This window comes from Rhinolophus sinicus, linkage group LG06 (genome assembly GCF_036562045.2).
Source record: "Rhinolophus sinicus isolate RSC01 linkage group LG06, ASM3656204v1, whole genome shotgun sequence".
NCBI lineage: Eukaryota > Metazoa > Chordata > Mammalia > Chiroptera > Rhinolophidae > Rhinolophus > Rhinolophus sinicus.
The window spans coordinates 119,418,213-119,440,425 of record NC_133756.1 but is presented as its reverse complement, the minus strand read 5'-3'; the positions used below and the strand labels follow the sequence as shown (position 1 = coordinate 119,440,425).

At 40.9% G+C, this 22,213-nt stretch overlaps 3 protein-coding genes across 7 annotated transcripts in view; 2 read left to right on the top strand and 1 right to left on the bottom strand.

The window, feature by feature from the left end:
* MRPL48 (mitochondrial ribosomal protein L48) overlaps nt 1-7,264 on the top strand; it is a 53,732-nt gene extending 46,468 nt beyond the window's left edge. Inside the window, exons 6-8 of the mRNA XM_019744399.2 lie at nt 4,101-4,203; nt 6,024-6,113; nt 6,812-7,264. Of these exons, the coding sequence (XP_019599958.2) occupies nt 4,101-4,203; nt 6,024-6,113; nt 6,812-6,886 (268 nt within the window). The 3' untranslated portion in view covers nt 6,887-7,264. The remainder of the gene's footprint in view (nt 1-4,100; nt 4,204-6,023; nt 6,114-6,811) is intronic.
* A 5,786-nt stretch (nt 7,265-13,050) lies between these two features.
* Nucleotides 13,051-15,991, bottom strand: COA4 (cytochrome c oxidase assembly factor 4 homolog). Of its 3 annotated transcripts, none has more exons than XM_019744391.2 (2): nt 15,853-15,991; nt 13,051-13,982 (listed from the first exon to the last, which is right to left on the bottom strand). In XM_019744391.2, exon 2 carries the CDS (start codon nt 13,968-13,970, stop codon nt 13,716-13,718), a length of 255 nt encoding a protein of 84 aa, XP_019599950.2. In that variant the 5' UTR covers nt 13,971-13,982; nt 15,853-15,991; the 3' UTR covers nt 13,051-13,715. The 3 variants fall into 3 exon arrangements, with proteins under 3 accessions (XP_019599950.2, XP_019599949.2, XP_019599951.2); XM_019744390.2 differs by having other exon boundaries at nt 13,577-13,982; nt 15,756-15,890; XM_019744392.2 differs by lacking the exon at nt 15,853-15,991 and adding an exon at nt 15,721-15,842 and having other exon boundaries at nt 13,577-13,982.
* The window catches only part of PAAF1 (proteasomal ATPase associated factor 1), a 34,403-nt gene continuing 28,149 nt past the window's right edge, over nt 15,960-22,213 (top strand). The window contains exons 1-3 of one of the 3 annotated variants that reach the window (XM_019744387.2): nt 15,960-16,169; nt 17,682-17,722; nt 21,667-21,770. Coding sequence is in view for 1 of the 3 variants with exons in the window: in XM_019744384.2 (XP_019599943.2) it covers nt 16,091-16,137; nt 17,682-17,722; nt 21,667-21,770 (192 nt within the window). In the remaining 2 variants the exon portion in view is untranslated. The remainder of the gene's footprint in view (nt 16,170-17,681; nt 17,723-21,666; nt 21,771-22,213) is intronic. The other 2 variants (XM_019744384.2, XM_074335785.1) reach the window with 2 other exon arrangements.

Here is a 22,213-nt window from a genome sequence, read left to right as displayed (position 1 = left end):
AGGCAGGAAGGCAGTAGCATTTGTTGAGCATGTACTATAAGCCAGCCGCTCTGCTAAGTACTTTTTTGTATATTTCAAACAAGTTATGTAACTCAAACAAGCATTTTGCACATCGTGAATCAAAGCTTGACTCTGGAGCCAGACTGCCTGTTTTACTCTTGCTTTGCTGCATTCTCATTGTGCGGCCTTGGGCAGTTTACTAAAACCCTTTGTGTTTAAGTTTTCTCATCTGTAAAATGGGGTTAATTAAAATATCTACTTAAAAAGGCTATAGATAAAATTAAGGGAATTAATATATTTAAAGTGCTTACAACAGCTCTCAGCAAATCTTGGCTGCCGTTATTATTATTATTATTTATTAAAGCTTGCCTATAGTCGTACACCTAATAAATAGCAAGGTCTGGATTTGAACCCACTTTTTCTTTTTCTTTTTTTGTAATTCTCAGTTCCTCCTAACTGGTTCTCCACACAGTTTTCAGTGTGATCTTTCTAGAATGGAAATATGATCATGTCACCCGAGTACTTGAAACCCTTCCATGGTTTCCCATTCCTTTAGGATCAAAATTAAAGTTCCTTGCATGGCTTACTAGGTGCCCCATGGCCTGGGATTTCCTCTCTTGCCTTCACTCATAATTCCCTCTCCCTCTCCCTCCAATTACACTGGCTTTGTTTTTGTGCCTTCCTACCTCAGGACCTTTGCATATGCTCTCTAGAGCTGATAATGCTCTTTCCCCTTCATTTAACCCCTCTTTTTTTCCTTAGGTTTCATCTTCAATGTCACTTCTTCAGAGACCTTCATTAAGTTAGGTCCTATGTTACGTATTTAGTAGAAGTGAAGGTTACGTAACTTCCCTTTCATAGCACTCTTTTCTTAACTCTTGTAATTACTTGATCTTTCATTGATCTTCCTTATTAGAGTCTAAGATCTGTAAGGCAAGGATTGTTTGTCTTCATCAGCAGTCTAACCCTACAACCTTACCTAGTACCTGACACATAGTAGGTACTGAATAAATATTTGTTGACTTGGATTGAGTTCCAGTAGGTATGGACATGATTCCTAGCACAGCAAAATGATGTGCTGCTTTTTTTGCCTCTTTCATGGCTCTTTGCTCCAAATAGCACAGAGCATAAAGAGATGTTTGTTTTCAGCAACTCACTTCTCTGCATTGAGGTTGTTTTTTTCCTCAGACCATCGTATTGCTAGGCATTCTCACTGCCCAGCTTTTCAGAGCTGAAATGATTTTATTTTCTACTGATTTTCATTTCATCATGATCCTTTTTTTCCTCTGGGAGTGGGGGGAAGGGCTCTGACCTTGAGATGGCATTGGGCGAGGGAGCAGTGGTGCTGGCTTTTGTTCTATATATGGTCTGCATTGCTGCAGCTGCAACTCACCCTGGAGAGGAAGGGGCCTCTTACGCAGGTCCCTTAATCTGCTTGCCACCCTTGCTGAGCTATTGCCTGGAGGGATGGAAATCTTCCTCATTTGGGAGAAGCTTCTAAGCTTAACGGTGATCTAGCCCCTTGCTCTGTGGAGAGTAAAAGCATCACTGTGTGCTACTCATTCCATTTTTTTAAATCCACTTACATTGTTTAAAGTGTAGGTATAACATATATAGTAGAGTCCACTATAGTAGGGATCTAAGTTCCCTAGCACCCAGCAGGCTCCCTTCTGTCCCATCTCAGGCAGCACCCCCAAAAGGTAGCATTATTTTGTCATGTTAGGTTGACTCTTGAAATTCAAGTATTTCATTTCTTCCCTTCTGTTTTCACTATGTGATCATCCAAGTAATGTTTATTGTAGAAAATTTGGAAAGTACAGAAAAGTGGAGACACTAAAGGAAAATTACCTGTACTCTTATCTATTCTACTGTGAAATGACCCGAGTTCCCAGTATTTATTTATCAAACTGTGTCTGGTTTTTCTGTTGGTTCTCTTTGAGGGCCACTCCTGCCTCCATGCCTTTGTAGATAACGGCTGCACTTTTTTGGAATGCCCTCTGGGCAAACACCTCTGTTTATTCTTTACATCTTGATAAAGCACTACTTCACCTATGAAGCCTTCCCTGAGCCCCCCTTCTCTCTCTCTTGTCCCTGTAATATTTGGTGCATACCTATTTGTGCCTTCGTCTTACTGTAGTGAAGATGTTTGTCTACTTATCTGTCCCAAACACTCTTAGCGAGCTCCTTTAAAGCTTAGGCTGCAGATTGGCCACCTGAGTGCCTAGGACAGAACAGGCTCTCAGTAAATGTTTGTTGAATGAATGAATGAATGAATGAATGAATAAACAAATCGTGCTAAAGTACTGAAAAATAAAATGTATGCTCAGTGGCAGGAATGGACAACTCTCACTTTAGTCAGTCTTTTCTGCAGAATGTCAAAAAAGAAAAACAGCACTTTAGAGTGCTTTTTACTTTCCTAAAGGCTTTTATAGTTACTGTACTTGATATTCCATAACAAGTCTATGAATATGTCTTTTTTTTTTTTCATGCAGGGAAGTTACTACCAGATTTGAATTGGAAGAGGCAATCAGAGATGCTGAAAAATGGGAGGGAATGTTATTTAGGGAGGCTGCCTGGAAGAGTTTTGCAATACCTACCATTCTACTCAATTTATAAGAGCAAGGGAACTAGCATTTGTAGGCATACCATGTTTCCCTGAAAATAAGACTAACCGGAAAATAGGCTCTAGCATGATTTTTCAGGAGGACATCCCCTGAACATAAGCCCTAATGTGTCTTTTGGAGCAAAAATTAATATAAGACCAGGTCTTATTTTGGGGGAAACATGGTAGTATACGAGGCAAATTTATCTCATTTAATCATTGCAACAACCCCATGAACTAAGTAGTATTATCCTAATTTTATAGCTGAAGAATCTGAGACTCAAAAAACTGAATTTGTTTGTCCAAGGTCAAATAGGTAATAAGTGGCAGAAGCAACATTTAAATCCAGGACTGGCTGTCATGTCTCTAATCCATTTTCCATTATACCAAACTTCCTTTTGTAGCCGTGCATCAGTAGAGGGCCGTGCCCCCAGCTATTAATTAATGAAGCTTCATGTGGCATGAAACCTCAGGAATTCTACTGCTACCATTATTTCATTTGTCTTTAGTTTGAGGAACTTTTTCCTAAGATGAACACAACACTAACACATATTACTGTGTAGTCATCAGTCCTATCTCCTCTCCGTACCTGATCCTCACATAATCTACTGATACAGGCCTAGGTTGTAATCCTCTTTACACAGGAAGAAACTGAAGCACAGGGGGAAGTGACTTGCCTAAGTAAATATTGCTAGTAAGTGGCAGAGCCAAGATTTGACCCCAGGTCCAGTTTTCTTTTCACTGACGCATGTAGATCTGCTGAAGTTGATTATAGTAAGCATAGACTCTACAACAGTGGTTCTCAACCTGGGGACATTTAACAATGGTCTGGAGATTATTTTGATGGTCACTTGGGGAGAACTACTGGCACCTGATGGGTAGAGGTTAGGGATGTGTAGGCCAGGCCCCTGCAACAAAGAAATATCTGGTCTAAAATGTCAGTAGTGCTGAGGGTGAGAATTTCTGCCTTAAAACAACTGGGTTTCAGGCATCATTTCTCCGAAAAGGGGAAATACCCCAGTGAGCCTCCAAAGTATTCCTAGTGATGAGCTTGATTCTTTTTCGTGTATTATTTTAGGGATGATTTTTTTAAAAAAATCATTTCAGGTGTACAAGGCAACGTAATAGACATTTACACCCCTCACAAAGTGATAACCCCCCCATCTACTACCCCTCTGCCATCGTACATAGCTGTTCCAGTATGAGCCTGATTCTTTTAGAATTGGCTGTTCTTTCGTAGCAGCAAATACTTATTAATCACCAGGTTTTATTCAGAGTGTTATATTAGGATACAGAAAGGCGTTAGACACGGTCTGTCCCCTCGGGGAATGCAGACTTCTGGAGACTTGAGATCTGGTGACTGTCCCGGCTGCAGATCATGGCCCTGCATTCCAGGAGCCCTGTGTGCAGTAGTGGCTGTATTCAGGGAGCATCCTGACTGAAGTGGTGCTAATGGCTTAAGAGAACCCTCACCATCGCTGACTCTCCCTTCCCACAGTTATGCGATGCCCACCAAAACCATGGAGGTGTTGCGACTGCAGGACCAAGGCAGCAAAATGTTTCTGGACTCAGTTCTTACCACCCATGAGCGAGTGGTGCAGGTAGGCACTCTGGAAGAAACTCGAAATGTATCTGCCTCTCCTGCTTCTTCTCTCTGTCCACTTTTCCTTCTCCTTCCATGCCTGTCTCATCCTCTTGCCTGCCCCTTGAGTGATGACATTCTCCAGGTCTCAGTTCTTGATCGCTCTCTCTCTTCTTATGTGATACCTTCCCTCTATGCATTCTCATTCATTCCCCTGGCCTCAGTGACCGTCATTATATACTGATAAGTCCCAGATATATATCTCCCGTCCTGATCTCTTGACAGAGCTTCAAACCTGATATCCAAGTGTCTACTGCACTTCTCCACTGGGATGTTCCACAGGTGCCCTACATTCAGTGTTTCTAGAACAAATTACAGAGGGACTGATGTTCCTGTTTTTCTATAATCCTCCCACCTTTGAGCCTAATGCTTGAAACTTCATTCATTCACCAAATTCTATAGCTTTTACCCCTAAAAATCTTTCAGATCCATTAACTTTGCTTTACCCTCGTACCAATGCGATCATGTCATCTTCCTGCATAAAACCTTCAATGGCTTCCCTTGAGCTCTAGCAGTGCTTCTCTGTCTTTTCACTGCAGAGACAGACGTGGACAACCACACCACCATGAGTGCCCAGAGCTATTAAAAATTTACACTTAACATCACCCCCATATTTAATAAGTTTTATTCATATGTAATACAATATACCCGCTTGAAATGTACAATTAAATGGCTTTTAGTATATTCAGTTATGCAACCGTCACCACAATCACTATTAGAACATTTTTCATCACCCCAAAACAAACTATCCATTAGCAGTCACTCCTCTTTCCCCATCACCTCAACTCCTAGAACTACTAATCTACTTTCCACCTCTATGGTTTGACCTCTTCTGGACATTTCATTTAACTGGAATTGTACAATATAAGGTTTATCCATATTGTCACATGTATCAGTACTTCATTCCTTTTTATTGCCAAGTAATATTCCAATGAATGGACATCATGACTCTTTTTGATCCACTTAAGAAATATATCAGCAAGGTAATGAGAGGAATGTTAAGGTAGTAACAACTTAAACCTATGTTAATTTTTTTAATAAAGTACTTACAGTTTTTGGTTCTTTATTATCAGGAATAAATTGAGATACATCTTATGACAGATCTAACTTGTCACTGAGGCCCATAGGATAGTTTGAACTCTTTAGATCAGCACCTAAGTACCTTCATGATTCTCATGCTAACACCTCATTCATACTACCCACACACGGAACTAGTTCTAAGTCCCTAGTACGGTGCGATGCCTCCACGTTTTACTTAATACTGTTTCCTCTGCCTTGAAAACTCCCACTACTGTTGAATTCTCCCACTTTACTGCTGTTTTTCTTCAAGACTCCACCAGACGTTACCTCTTTTGGAAGCTTTCTTTGACCTGAGGTATTTCTCTAGTGGGTTTCTGCAGCCTCCTCCATGCCCTTCTACCACGGATCTGATTCACTTCCGGATTCTCAGCACAGGGTCTGACACCAATCAGGTCTGACCTATGTGGGTTAACCTGAGTTGAATCAAAAAGTCATCCTGGACTTGGTAACCTCTTTGGTCCAGTTATGACATCCCCTGCCTACAGGAGCACATATTGGCCATGACCATCTCAGCAAGCAGACACCTTGGCAGACAGCAAGAGAAATCCTGTAGAGGCTGGGCTCTGAAACCCACTCTGGGTATTAAGCCTCCATCCAAGGGACCTCGAGCTCTGCTAGAGCTGACGTTTGAGCCCATGCCGTCTCCCCAGTCACCCAGCTTTCAGTGCCTCTCATACAGCACCTTCTTTCTTTTTGCAGATCAGCAATCTGAGTGCTACATTTGCAGAGATTTTCTTGGAAATAATCCAAAGCAATCTTCCTGAAGGAGTCAAACTGTCAGTGAAGGAGGTAGGTGGTAGTTTGAGAAGAGGCCCCCTGGTGACCCACCTGTGCTCAAAATACAGTTAAGAGCATCTAGACTGCCTGGTTTTAGAAACAAACAAATGTGGATCATTCAGCCCAGATACTAATCAGGAAATGTGTACAGGCTGGTACTACTGGCTCTTCAGGGATGATGCTTTACGAACCACAAGCTAAATTCCATCACAGCATCCTGATGTTAGGTGTGAGCCCATTACACCCCAAAATTCCTTCCCTTCAGGCAGTTGTGTAGCAGAAACAGCGTGGTTTAAGATCACATACAGTATAACGAATCAGAACACAAACAGGGAAATGTGATCTAGAGAGAAGTTTCCTGGATCTTCATGGCTTCACTGTAGCCTGACTGAATATATTCAGTAAAAAATGTCTGGCATTCTCTTTTTAAGTGCTTCTATTGTGATACTTATAGCATTGTGACATAGTGCTTTGCAAGTCTGTCTTCTCTCACCAGACTATAAGTTCATTTAAGGCAGGGAGGAAGTCCAATTCAGCTTTGAATCCTTGGTACCCATTACAAGCCTGGTACATGATACTCAATAAAAGTTAGTTGAATTTGATTCATTCTCTACAGAGCTGGCTGATGGATCCTTTTTTGATGCTGTACATATGTGAGTAACTGAAAGCTTTGCAGTAATTCCCATTTATTTTCTTTTTCTTCTCCCCAGCACACTGAAGAAGACTTCAAGGGACGGTTCAAAGCTCGGCCAGAGCTGGAAGAACTGATTGCCAAGTTGAACTAGCTCACTGCAGACTCTTTCATGCCAGCATTGGACATATTGAGTGTCAACAGGGAGAGCTTCCTGGGTGGTCAAAGTTAAGAAGGAAACCCTGACCCTTACCTATCATAAGTACACATCACAATAGCCAGGAATGCCTTCTCTCCTCTGTGGAGGAGTGTTTGCCAATTGTCACCACTTTCCTTTGAGCCAATCCTTCATCTAATTAAAATAATGCTGGTAATGAACGATTTATTGAGGTGAAATTCACTACCACAGAACTAACCATTTTAAAGTGAACCATTGCGTGGTATTTAATACAGTCACAATGTTGTCTGTACCACCTGTCTAGTTTTACAAACTCATTGCCTGTTTTTATAAATAAAGGTTTACTGGAACACAGCCATGCTCATTCATGTACATATCGTCTATGGTTTCTTTCATGCCACAGTGGCAATTGAGTGGTTGTGACAAAAGACTGTAAAACTAAAACATTTATTATGTGACCCTTAATAAAAAGTTTGTCAAACCCTGATCTAAGTCATTGGTCCTCAAACGTAAGCATAACCAGGATCACCTGGAGGCCTTTCTAAAACGCTAGTGGCAAATCACTAATGTATGATGAAGAGAACATAGCAGTCTAAACATTTTTAAGACTTCCAATAAACATTTTAAGCCTTCGAAATAAAAGACCTCAAAAAAGAAAAGAGGTCTGTGGGAGTTCAGAGGATTCCTAGTATTGCATGTACCTTTTTGAAACTCCTGGTTCAGTCCTGAAGTTATTTCAGTTCCTTTGCCCTGGTCTCCAAAGGCAACAAGAGGAAACTCCGATTTCCACCCAAGCTGTAACACTGAGGGAGGGCTGTCAAGATAGCAGGTGCCCTCAACTAAGATGGTTCCCTGAACCCAAACTTAAGGCTCAGCAGGCCAGGACTGCCGAGTGAACCCCACTGGGAGGGTGGCAGAATTTTCCAGGTGAGGACTGGTATTTTGGTTGTAGAATTGCTCATTGCTGTGTCTCTGTTAGGGAAGATAACAGAGCAGCAACTAATGGATGAGTATGAAGTTGAGAGAGTGCCGTGACATGAAGAGAAGGTGAATAAATATATGTAAACTCACAGACATACACCACCCCCACATCACAAGGGCAATGGCAATGTCACAGGGACCCCATGTGGAACCTGGAATACAGCAGTCTTTTCCAGTTGCCCACTTTTCCTTATTATCAGGCACAGGATGTCATAAATTAACAAGATATTAAAAGCTGAAGGACCTTGGGACCCAGTCAGGCTAACCCTCTCTTTCAGCAAGTGCAGGTGAGAAGAGCAATGCTTTACGTAAGTCCACAGCACACCTCACTGGCAGTGCTGGGAGAATTCAGATCTGATTCCCAGTCCATCCCTTTCCATGACACCACTGGGGCATGAGTCAGGCTTCTCTCTTAAACAGGAGAAACTGGGTTCTGCCACCTTGGAGCTCTTGTGTCACTGACCTAGTTGATTTATTCTCACAAGAGTCAAAGGGCTTTGTTACTCATGATTAGTCTGCCCTGAGACAAATGCAATTGCTTGTAATGCCTTATCCTTGTGAGAGGGACAAGAGATATTCTGATTGCTAGATACCCAGAGTTACAAAACAATTATGAGCATTTGACTTTCTAGAGTAAGACCTAGAGGGAAGTGGACTTGCATAGGCTCACATGGCAATGAAATCAGATGGGATGCAAGTGTCCTGGCTCTAAGCTGGAAATACTTTCCCCTCCCTTCCTGAGACAACCTATCATTAAAGAGGCAGACGAATCTGAGCTATACCTAGTTTCTGCATTTATTAGTTTTGAGGCCTCAGGTGAGTTGTTTTAATCTTCTTAAACCTCAGTTTTCTGATCTATCAATGGGGACAATTCCCTTTTAGGAGTATGAGATAAGAGATACTGTATATAATGGGCTAGCAAGTGCTTAGTAAATGTTAGATTACCTTCTAAACTTCTTCAGCGTACTTTTTGGAAATATTTTTTTCCATTGAGGTATAATTTGTATATAGTGAAACACAGATTTTAAATGTATATTTGACCAGTCTTGAAAACGCAGTCCCCCATAAAACTTAAACTTCTATCAAGATAAAGAACATTTCTATCACCCTAGGAAGTTCCCTCACATTCTTTCATTTTTCCCCAGAAGCAACCACTAATCTCATTTCTACTGCCATAGTTTTGCCTACCCAGTACTATATATAAATATCATACAGTATGGAACCTTCTGTAGCTATCTTCATTTACCCAAGTGTTTTATCCATGTTGCTGCATGTATCAGTTCATTCCTTCAGCATACTTTTAGTTTTGATTGCCTCAGTTAGGTTAAACTATGCCTAGTACTGCTGTAAAAATGATGGAAAGGAGAAGAGCGGGAAGGTCAATGGATTAGGAATCAGAACAGCTGGGCTCTATTAATACGTAACCTTTGGAATAATCTGATTTGGCTTTCATTTTACAGATGAGTTAACTGGCCTGGGAGGGAAAGAGACTTGTCCAAGGTCACCCAGTTAACCAGTGACAGCCAGGAATAGCTCCAGGTCACTCAATTCGTGGTTCAGTGAACATCATTGAGATTTTTAGAAATGGAGTTTTATGTAGATCAGTAACTTTCAAAAAGGACCTGGGTGAAATGGGCAGTTTTAATGGTTAAAGCCAGTAGATTCTTCAGTTTTACGTATTAGTCCCTTTCCTCTGGCTGAGGAGGCCTTCCGCCTCCTCCCCCGCACCACAGAGCCTGGAAATTACCAGCTGTGGATTCTTAAAGGGTATGTTTTAGTTGTACAGAAACAAATGGAATCTGGATATTTTGGCCATTCAGACACCATGGCAATGCTCAGAGACCCCTGGTTCCCACTGTTTCTAGGATGTAAAGTGTACTTAAGGAAGGGAAGTTCTCTGAGCATGCACTGGCATGTATGTCTAAAACCAGATGTGCTGGAAAAGCACTGCAGACAGAGGCGGCCAATGTGCCTTGTGCTTGTTTAATCTGTACTTTGATCTCTTTGTGCCGTTTTTGTCTTCAAATATTTGATCTCCCTGGAGAATCTGAAATGATTCATTTAGCTCTTATACTCCCCCTGGAAAAAGTTTCATTCTCAGACATTTCAAGGTTTAGGGGATCAGCTCACCATCTAAAAGAATACCCGGGCTCTAAAGAATGAAAACTCCTCCGACGACAGAAGGACTCTCCCACTTCCTCTCCTGCTGTAAGTCTCCGCTGGCGCAGAGCAGAGAGCCCTCGCCTTCACTACCGCAGGACAGTGGAAGGTTTCCACCCGGACTTGCTCTGGCTCTTTGGATTTCTAAAGTCAGTAGCCCAGGACTTAGTGTGGCAACTTTACCTGAGGGAGGGAGAGTGTGAGGAGTATCCTCTTACTTATCTAGTCAAACACATTCCAATGCACTTGAGCACTGGGCACAGGCCCCGTCCTCAGCCAAGGACCTTGGAGGGAAGAGCCAAATCACGAGTCTGCCCTACGCCTCCCCAAGGGGGCACCTCGCCAAGAGGTCGCTCCACTCATCCCTGGCACAGAGGTAGCTGTAGCTTGTATAGGGACAGGCACGGACCACATTAAACTCCAGCTCCATGGCTGTGGGCTGCAAAGCTGAGACTAAAAAATAGGCATACCGATCTAGACCACCGTGGTCAAGTTGCACTGGTTCATTTCCTTCTTGTAAAGCAACAAAAAAAAGTAAAGTGGTATTTACATATGGTTACTTACTGTTGTGTTAAGCACCGTAATGGGCACACGAGGCTTGTGAGAGAGCACAGAGCAGAGAACAGCACAGGCTGTACACACACTGGGAGGATGATCCTCAATCTGACCTTTATATCCTCCTCTGAAAGGTGAGCTGATGCAGCGCTTTGAGGATTGAATGATAACATAACTCAGGACAGTGACTAGCACACAATAATAATGACGCTAACAGCTAACATTTAGTGACTGATTATTAAGTGCCAGACACTGTTTCTAAGCACTTTACAGCAAGTCCTCACTTAATGTCATTGACAGGTTCTGCGACTTTAAGCAAAATAACATATAACAAAACCAATTTGACTAGGCTAATTGATATAAACGCATTAAGTTCTTACCGCATCTCATTATAACGAAAAGACATCGAATGAAACATTATTTGAAGACCTGCTGTACCAATAATAACTCATTCTTTCAACAACCCTACATTAGTTGTGAGGTGTATGAGGAAAGCATTATAACTATTTTTACAAAAGAAAAAACAGATCTTGATATGTTAAGTAATTGGCCCCGAATCACCCAGCTAGTAAGTGGCATAGCGGGATTTGAAAGCACATCATAGGGATTGAGAGCAGACTTTGGAACCAGACAGCGTGGGTTAAATGCTCCATAAAAGTTAGGTAAAGCTTCAATAAATGCTAACAATTTTTATTATATATTATCTCATTTAATTCTTTCAATGTGCCTATCAAATAGGAATTATCCCCCTTTATTTGAGGAAAGAGGCTTGGGTGGCAACAGAGCACCCTTTGCCCAAATACACTGTTACCCATCCAGTGTTAGCTCCCTGTTAGGGCCGGAGCCCTCCAAAACTTGCTCCCTCCACTTTGCTGGTTTGGAAGCCATTCCTCCTGCTAAGGAGGTCCTCCTACCCATCCTCTCTGCTGGGCTCTCCCCACCTCATGGCCTGTTATTTCTATCTTAATTATACAAGTTAATATATAGATATGTTCCTATTGTAAAAGATTTAAATATGTAAGCAAATATAGTCTTTATTGATGGAATGATGGTCACACTGTGACCATTTATTCACTCCTATACACGATGAACATCATAGTACAGACATTTTATAAAAATATATTTAAGAGAATTCCTAATAAATGCTGTTTAAACATTTAAAATATTTATAGATCCCACCATATTGCCCTCCAAAAGCTTTACTAAATTATGATCCCTTCAAAAGTGTGAATGTGTGTTTCCATCCCCACCAATACTGGTCATTATAAATAATTCTGCTTTTTGTCAACAGGATCAGCTAATAAAACTGTTTTTAAATTTTGCATTTTTCTTATCAGTGATGTGAAATATATTTACATTTTCCTGTTTTGGGGGCATGTTTAACTTTGTTCACTTTCAATTGGGTAGTTTGCTTTTTCTTTCTGATTTCTAGGTACTTTTTGTTCCAGATGGTCATCATTCCTGTTATGATAGAAATGTATTATCTACTTCATCTTTAAAGGTTCAACTCAACTAAATCCCTTCTCTTCTCTGAGATTCTTGCTGACAGCTCTAATCCCCACTACTCCCTCTGATGACCTACAGCACCGAACAGAGATTCATCTTTATATACCATGTTTCCCAGAAAATAAGACCAGGTCTTATATTCCTTTTTGCTCTAAAAGACACATTAGGGCGTATTTTCAGGGGTTGTCTTATTTTTTTCATGTACAACAATCTACATTTATTCAAATAGCCATGTCATCATCTTCTGGAACATCGTCATAACATATTAAATGAACCCGTCTGGCTGACGATCTTAACTAGGGCTTATTTTCAGGATGTCTTATTTTCGAGGAAACACAGTATACACCCAGTCACCCCCTTCCACTTGGAAGCTGAAATTGGATTCTATTGTTCTTTAAACTGGTATTCCTCCTATCTTCTCCCCTCTTTTCTCTTTCCTCCCCAAATACCAACACAAAAGTAGTATTAGGGCCTACTATACTTCACATTTATGCTTCTAATACACACACACACACACACACACACACACACGACACACACACAGGAAACATTACTGATGATGACTGTCCCTTCGCATCCCAGTTTCTATGACAGGGGTCATTCCCCCAACTCCCTCGCCACTCCCAATGCTTTACAGGGCTAGGCAGAAAGTAATATAATGGGTAATGTGGTTCCATGGAAACAAAATGAGAAATGGTGGCAACTATTGTTAACCAGAGAACACAACCACCTAAAAGAGAAACCTTATTCAGCTCTAGCAAATTGTTGTCAAGTAGGAATTGAAGCTCCATGATGACAACTTCTCTATTTTTCAAAAGCGGAAAAATCTGTATTTTACGTTCAATGTACTTTTTAAATGTCAAACCAACATTGTGTGTGTGTTGGGTTGGGAGTGTGTTAAGGTCAGACTCTGCATCTATTAATTCAACAGACTGGCATAGAAGAGGCAGAGTGTGTTTATTTTCCCATTTGCTTTCTTCCTTCCATTAGACTGAATGAAACATCCAGAACAACTTGTGAAAGATAAAGTCATTTATATCACTGGCAGGAATTAGTTGTTCCAGTGTTGTTTTATTTCTGTCTCTCAAACTAGACTAAGCAACATGAAGGCAAAGATCACATTATTTATCACATCAGCTTCTAACAGTGCCTAGAACATGAGAAGTTCTCAAAAAAACTTGTTGTTGAACCAAAGACTGAAGAAATGAAGACCTGATTAGATATCCAATTTACCTTTAGATTGTAAATATACTTGCAAAATTCAATGTCCATGTATCAGCTCAGTACTTGGCACACTGATCCAAGATGGAGGTTAGCAGAGCAACTCTTAACCCCACTGTGTTTTACATGGTGAATATTGGTATTTCATATTTGTGCAATAAGACGGGTAGGGATGTGTAGGACCTCACCATGAAAATCCGACAGCTCTTGATGGCAGTCATGTGCAAACCCATGGCTACCTGGCTCTCAACCTCAGTCCCAAAGACCATCCCCAAGTTTTATACCTCTTGGCCCACACTTCCAGTTGAGGATTTTTCTTCCCATGACCTCGCTGGGTGCTAGTTTCTTCAGGCCATGCTCTGGGGATAGACGGTTTGGGGTGTCAGCTGTGGGCACTGCCTTGCTCCTTCCTCCTCTGCAGCTCCTCCCGCCGTCTCGCCTGCTGTTCACTCATGCAGTCCCTGAAGGCCTGCACCTGTGGCTGGCACTGTCGCCAGTCCTGGTGCGCGGCCATGCACTCCTGCACCGCGTAGTGGGAAGCCGCACAGCCAGAACGGGAGATGAGCTGGTCCAGTGGGTCCTCTTCCTCACCCTCCTTCTTCACCTGTCGGGCCCAGGTATGGCCTTGAGTTGACATCTTTGGGAGTCTCTAGACATCAGTGGAGGCAAGGTTAGAGTAGGGACATGATTGTATATGAGGTTCCTCTTATAAGTAACACTGAACACTGCACGGTTATGGCCTATGTATACATATGTCTCCCTTTGGAGACTGTAAGCTATTTGCAGACAGATAATGGGCCTGATTCAACTTGGTGCCCTCAGCACGAGTCCTGGCAGAGAACAGGCCTGCAAAATGGTTTGAACGGAATGCAATGAAGTAAAGTATGTGAGAATGCTGAGCACAGCACTAAATAAGCTCGAATGGATTCTTCTAATAGAATTTGAATTGGGTAAAATATCACCTTTCTGAAGAAGCTATCTCTGATTCACCCTCAAAGAACTAATTTCCCTTCTTCTGTTGGCCTTATTCTATGGCTTGAGAAGAACAAAATTTAACACTTAGGAGAGTACCCAAATATGGTAGGGTTTGACATGTGGAATGGAGAGAGTTGTGTGGCTACAGAATACAGCATGCAGCAGCCTGGGCAAGAGACGAATCTGTGAGGTAAGTAAGAGTACTTCATGTGAACTCTATTTGCCCAGACTGTCTTCCCAAGTTCACCTACTTCAGAATACCCAGCAGAAGGTAGCATAAAGAACTTAAGAAAGAGATGAAGAGAAATGGCCTCAGTCTTTGTATAAATTTCACCATGACTGGCTGTAAAGGAGCTACGACTCCTTAATGCCTTTCCTGTGTCGCTGATTCATTCAGCAAATCATCACTGAGTACTCATCATGTACCAGGCACTATGCTAGAGTTGAGGATACAGGAGTGACCAGGACAGATACCGTTCCTGCCTTCATAGTTTACAATCTAGGCAAGTAAACAGCCAGTTTACTATACAGTGTATACAGAGAGCTCATACTGGGAACACAGTGGAGGAGTGATACCTAATCCAGACAAGAGGAGAAACAGGCAGGGAAGGCTTCCTGGAGGAAGTGATTTATAAACTGACAGCTGAAGGATGAATAGGAGTTAACTAGAGATGGGAAGGAAGAACAGGGTGGGGGGTTGAGACAATTTGAGAGGACTGGAAAGTTCTGTATGACTGGAAGCATAGAATATGAGAAAACAAAAGAAACTGAGAAAGTATCCGATCATAACCAGACCTTGTTAGCCATGTTAAGGCATTTAGAAGGCCAAGGGGAAGTCACAAGAAGGATTTAAACACGCTAAAGCCCTACATAAAACTCATTTGCTTTGGAGGCAGTACAATCTGAGGAGGGGGGAAACCGGCTTTGAAAACTGACGTGTTGGAAAACTAGCTTTGTCACTGACATTTGGAGTGACCCTGAGCAAATTACGTCACAATAGTCCTATTACTATATGTTTCCTCTTCCTAAATACACAGTGAGCTCTTTAAAGGCAGGGGGCAAACCTCTTAGAGCAAGTACGGTGTAAAGAAAAGTGGCTTGGATCTTAAGCCAAGAAATCCGAGTTCGAATACCAGCACAAGCTTTATCTTGCAATCTTTTTTAGTTTGCTCCTTAATATTTAACTCGCAGAATTACTGTAAGAATTAACATAATGATGTCGAATGCATGGGCTACAAGAGAACTCAGTAAACGCTACCGTACGCTTTTCCCCACCACATCCCGGCTTCAGCCTCCCTTGGAATAAAAAAAGACCCTTGCTCAGAGATAACGGCAGGTTACGTGGTCGGCAGCTGCATGGGGAGGCAGGCTTGGACGAGAAAGGCATCAAAAAGACCAGAAAGCAAAGATACCCAAGCGGCCAAATCATCTGAAGCTCCTCTCCCACCTTCAGGAGAGAGCGCATGCGCCCGCGCCGCCACCGGGCGCGCCCACGTAGTGCCCGTTACGTTTCAGAGTGCAAAGAAGCGGCACGCAGTGCTCACCGAACTGGCGGACAAGAAGACCCGAATGTGCGTTCCAGCACGTCCACTTCGCAGGCAGTTGGAACTCTTCCGACCTTCCTGCCAGGAACCAACATCTCAGGAGCGCGCGCGCGGAAGGGGGAGGGAAGGGAAGAGACCCACCGCGCATTTTCATTGGTGGTCTCTCTTTGTAGATCCCGCCCCCCGCCCTACTTCCGGGAAAGAGCGGAAGAGGCGGGCTGGTGGAGGTGGGGTCAAGATGGCGGCGCCTTTGAGGATTCAAAGCGACTGGGCTCAAGCCCTCAGGTGAAACCAGTCCCAGAACCCGGACAGAGGAGGCGGGTAGCGGATGTTGCCTTTTCGTTAAGGAGAGTCATGCCCGATCCAGGATATCCATAGGGGTTATCTCATCAATTGTTGAGGGAGTATTGGGTCTAGAAAACGAAGTCTCAAACCCACATGGTTATTGTTTTTCATTCTCTCAAGAGCTATCCTGAAGCTAGGGAAGCACATCAGAGCTGTGTGATCCCAGCATCAGAACTAGGATTAATGAGTTGTAGGAAGACAGCAAGACTGGGAGGCAAGAGGCCAAGTAGTCAGTCATTTAACAAATATTTATTGGTCGTCAGCTATTTGCAAAAGCCCCAGTACTCACCACCACCACATTGTCTTTTACTGTGTGATGGAATCTTTGTATCCTTCTCGGTCCCTAATGGCATATTAGTCATATTGGACCATTCTACTAAACAATGTAGCGCCTACCATGTCCAGACGCTGACCTGGATAGATGCTCCATGCAGTACAGTGTGTAAACTTAAGGGGTGGTTCCTGCTCTCAAGTTGACAGCTGCATTGGGAATGCACAGCAAACCATTCATTTATTTAACATATTTATTGATCATATAGTGTGCGTTCACCAGGATGAGTACAGTAGTGCCATAAATGACAATTTTTATTACTAATAAGGATTTTCAAATTGAAACAATGGTGAAGATGAATAAAACATTCCTGTATTTAAGAAACTTACACCTTACTAAGTGGGCTAAAATAAAGTACACATTACTTACTATAACACAGAATGTGTGATAAGTAATCAAGGAAGACCACTAATATTTATTGAGGGCTACTAGGTGCCTATGAGAGAAGGCAGGATCAGAATCTGAGGAAGTAACTTGCCCAAGATCATGCAGCTAATAAGTGATGGAGAATTGCTGGCAACCTATGTCTTTCTATCTTAAAAGCCTAGTGCCTTTCTGCTATACCCTAAGAGTGTATAGGATGCTGAGATAATGATTTGGATGATTGGGGAAGTGCATTCTAAAACATGAAAAGTCTGAGGTGGTAGAACACAGACATTGTATACTAGTCCCAGGTTTCATTTTCTGCTTCATAGCTAGGCAAGTCATTTCTCTCTGAGCTTCAGCTTTTTTAATCTTTAACCTGAGGATTAATAAAAGATATCTTGTTAAATTGTTGTCAGGATTAATGATGCTATATGCAAAGTGCCTAGCACAGGGTCTGGCTTACAATAATCCCAATAAATGTTTAAATATAAACTATTCCCGATTTTTCAAAGCTGTGCAATTACAAATGAATAGTGACTCCCTATTGATGAAATATTAGCCCTTCATTGAACCAACAGATATATGTATTAAACACTTAATCCACAAATATCTTCAACAAATAAAGTTTGTCTTAGAATAAGACAAACATGCCTGGATGAGATATTAGACTAGATCATGTCTAAGTAGTATGGCCAAACTGGAAATTATATGATCTTTCTCCCCTTGTACCAGTGGCATCCTTTTCAGTGTTGAGTGAGCCTAATTAGGTTTTTGTCTCTCTTCATAGGAAGGATGAAGGGGAGGCCTGGCTGAGCTGTCACCCACCAGGTAATGTCCTTAAGTCTATATGCATTCCCTTTAGAGAAAAAGGATTTACTACCCCTAGAAGAGAGCTTCCTACTTTCTCCTGGCCCAAACTCCTGGCGCAATGCTCATAGTCTTCAAATGTTCTTGACCAGTCTGTGATCAGACATCACCTCATCTCCATTCTGGGAGAAGGTCTTCAGATTGGTTTTCCATTTGGACGCTATAAACTTGTTCATGGAGACGCTGCTGATACATCTAAAACAGTCTCTTAGCTATATATTATTGTATTCTAAGTAGTTGTATAGCTTCAAGTGTGACCTTCCTGATGATTCCCAGATGTATCGCTCTCGCCCTGGCCTCTCTTCAGTTTCAAGCAGAGATTGAACAGTTGTCTGCTAGCTGTTTCTTCTTGAAGCTCTCAATGTCATCTTGAGTTTACCACATCCAAAACCAAGCTGAGCTCTTCTGTTGTCAAACAGGCTTCTTTCTTAATTTTCTCATTTCTAAAGTTACCATCCTTCTGGACATCAGAGTGTAAAATTGAGTCACCTTACCATATCCAGAGTTTCCACGTCTTAGCAATTTTCCCTTCAAATGAAACTCCTGTTATTCCCATTCATTTGTTTGCAGTTAGTGTGGTAACATTAAAAAAAATTCCAAGTGTGTGAGAATGTGTTGTTTTACTGATTATTTTGCATTTCAGATATCTTTGATGTCTTTATATAATATATTCTATTTCTATGAGAAATAGAGTTTGAAACAGTTTTCTTTTGAGGAAATTGGTGCCGCATGGAAGAGAGGATAGTAACTCGAAGGTTTATAGTCAAGGTTTTGTTTTATTTTTAAGATGGGACTTAATTGGAGAACAAGTAAAATATAGATTGTAGGTAGAGGAGAGAAGGACTAACAGAAATACCAATGTCTTAGGGAATAGAGGAGATTGAATGAAGTCTAAAAGACTAAGATGAAAGAAGGTGAAGGTAAGTGCAGATGTAAATAAATGCATAGGCATGGACGTGGAAATTTGTGAGTGTCCTATAGTCTCGGTTTTCTTTGTGATGTTGGAGGTAGGGTCAGCTCTTAAGGCAGAGGGCTTTTTGTTTTATTTTTAAAATAGGTTTATTGAAATAAAATGTGTGCTATCTGTGCTAGATACTATACATATATTTGTATTTCTCACAACCCTATGAGGTAGGTACTATTTGGATTCTCATTTTTAAAAAATAACAGCTTTATTGAGATATAATTCACATACCATTACATTTACCTTTTTAAAGTGTACAATTCAGGGGATTTAGTTTATTCAGAGTTGTGTGTCTATCACCACTATCAACTCCAGAACATTTTCATCACCCCTAAAAGACACCCTATCCTCTTTAGCAGCCACTTCCCATTTCCTCTTCCCAGCCCCCTAGCAACCACTCGATGGATTTGCCTTTTCTGGACATTTCATATAAATGGAATCATACAATGTGTGGCCTTTTGTGTCTGACTTCTTTCATTTAGCATAACATTTTCAAGCTTTATCCATGTTGTAGCATTCATTCCTTTTTGTGGTCAAGTAATATTCTATTGTATGGATACACCACATTTTTTAAAATAATTTTTTATTTTTCAATTACAGTTGACATACAATGCTATATTAATTTCAGGTGTACAACATAGTGATTAAACCTTTATATAACTTATGAAGTGATCACTCCGATAAGTCTAATACCCATCTGACATCATACATAGTTACTATAGTATTATTGACTATATTCCCTATGCTGTACTTTACATCCCCGTCACTGTTTTTATAACGGGCAGTTTGCACTTTTAATCCCCTTCCCCATCTTCCCAACCCCCCTCCCATCTGGCAACCATCAAAATGTTTTCTGTATCTGAGTTTGTTTCTGTTTTATTTGCTTATCTTATTTTTCAGATTCCACATGTAAGTGAAATCATATGATATTTCTCTTTCTCTGACTTATTTCACTTAGCAAATGCCCTCTAGGTCCATCCATATGGCTGTACATATGTACCATATCTTCTCTATCCATTTGCCTATCAATGAACACTTAGTTTACTTTCATATCTTGGCTATTGCAAATAATGCTGCACTGAACATAGGGATGCATATGTCTTTTGAATCAGTGTTTTGGGTTTCTTGGGATAAATACCCAGAAGTGGAATCTCTGGGTTCTTTGTCTCTTGTTACAGCCTTTGTTTGAAAGTCTATTTTGTCTGATATAAGTGTTGCTACCCCAGCTTTTTTTGTTGTTGTTTCCATTTGCACGAAATATCTTTTTCCATCCCTTTCAGTCTGTGTTTGTCTTTCAATTTGAAGTGGGTGTCTTGAAAACAGTGTATGTATGTATGTATATGTGTATATATATATATGTGTATGTATATATATACATATATACATATATATATATATATATATATATATATATATATATATATATCGTGTTCTTATCCATTTAGCTACCCTATCTTTTAATGGATACATCACATTTTTAATCCATTCATCAGTTGATGTACTTTTGAAAAATAATTGATGGACATTTGAGTTGTTTCCACATTTTGGCTATTAAGGAAGAAGGTTTTGATGGCAGGATGGGTGTCATGAGAAGTGGCTGCTGTGAGGAACAGAAGTGGCAAAAGGACTGCAAAACTGTACAGAGTTCGGAAACATGAATTGTAGTGGGGCCAGTCTGCACAGTTGTGTCCTTCTCTGTGGCAGCACTCAGCAGCCTCCAGGTAGAAATGCAGAAGGTGAGAGGCTGGATTAATCCCAGTTCTATTATGTAAAAAAACCAAGACTGAGGTCATGTTAGTGACTTTACAAATGTAGAGAGGTCATTGAGGGTACTAACAGGAGATTAGTTGAAATGATGCATCATGAAAGCCAGACTTCATGGGGCAGTTAGTGAAGCCAGGAGGGATTTGCAGAGTTCCTCAATCCTATTGTTGTGGCATCCCTCTGAACTAACATTTCACTAGCACCACTTCCTAGCCAAAAGCTTTTTCACTACAATAGATCTTCTCTAGTCCAAATTTCTACCCTAGCTGGTTAGTTCCTACATTAACGTCCTTCAACTACCTTTTCCATGACTGTTGTAACCAAACTGGTACATTGATTCTTCCTTCCCCCTTGTTCTTTCTGACTTTTTTTTGGTCTTGACATGACCCCTCCCTGATTTAAAGTTTCCTTTTCGTTATCTTCTTCCTAGTCCTATCTTTCTTTTAAGGTCCTACTCAAGTCCCACCCTCTCTAGAAGCCCTCCCACTCTGTGTGAATCCATGATGGTTTTTACTTCCCTCTTACTCCTCGAATTTCAATTTGGTAGAACAGTTATTTGCGGAATAATTTGTAGCAACCAGCTGGCTTCTGAACTCAAGGACTTCACAGTCTAGTGGGGAGATCAGAAATGTAAATGAAGTCTTGTGAACTGTTACAGAAGTGTATAAATACGGTGCAGAGTAAGAAGAGAAGTGTTTTTAACTCCATCCTTCCATCTGCATATGTTTATGTTTAGGATAATATTTAGCCCATATCACTGCAAAAGCAGTGTTCTTCTTAAGCACATTTTCCAGATTAATAAAGCTTAACTTGACTATGTATTATGCGTGTATACTGTGGAGAAATGCGTATATTCATATTGATCTTCACCTTTCATCCTGGAACAGTTCCATTTCACTGCCAGTAAAACTGAAGTTGAGATCACTTTAGTAGCTTTCTCTACAAATGCTATTCTTATACCTTTAAATCTTTGTTCCTAACCTTTAGCCCTTGCGTATATTCCCTCCCAACTTAGGCTAGTACTCTTCCTACTTTGCCTCATTTTTAGCACAAGTACATGCTACGCTTTCATGAGCCAATTTCCTACCATCTATACAGATGCCTGAATTGAGTCTTCAGGGAGAAAAATGTTAAATTCTTCTTATGTTTTGAGATATGCTTCTTTTGTGCTATATAGGGAAACCAACTTTGTATGGCAGCCTAACTTGTCAAGGAATTGGCCTTGATGGCATCCCAGAGGTTACAGCTTCGGAAGGATTTATTGTGAATGAAATAAACAAGGTAGGTTTTTATGTCTGCTAGATGGCACCGTGTCCAAAACTGTGGTAGTACCTATATATCTATTTCAAATATTTGTACTATCTGTGTATCAGTGTCCTCTCCATTTCGTTTTTACCATAATCATAGTTTTTACTGCCTTTGAATGTCGAGAGTTTTCTTTTTCTTTAGAAGTTACATATACTTTTAGATGCAATCTCACTTCCTCTTAACTTCCCTTATACCACCGCTGTCCAACAGATAAATAATGTTAGCCTCATATATAATTTAAAATTTTCTTGTAGCCACATAAAAAAGGTAAAAAGAAACAAGTGAAATTAATCTTAATAATATATTTTATTTAACCCAAGACATAAAAAATATTTCAACCTATAATTAATGTAAAAATTATTAATGAGATAGTTTACATTCCTTTTTTCTTATTAAGTCTTGAGGTCCTGTTTATA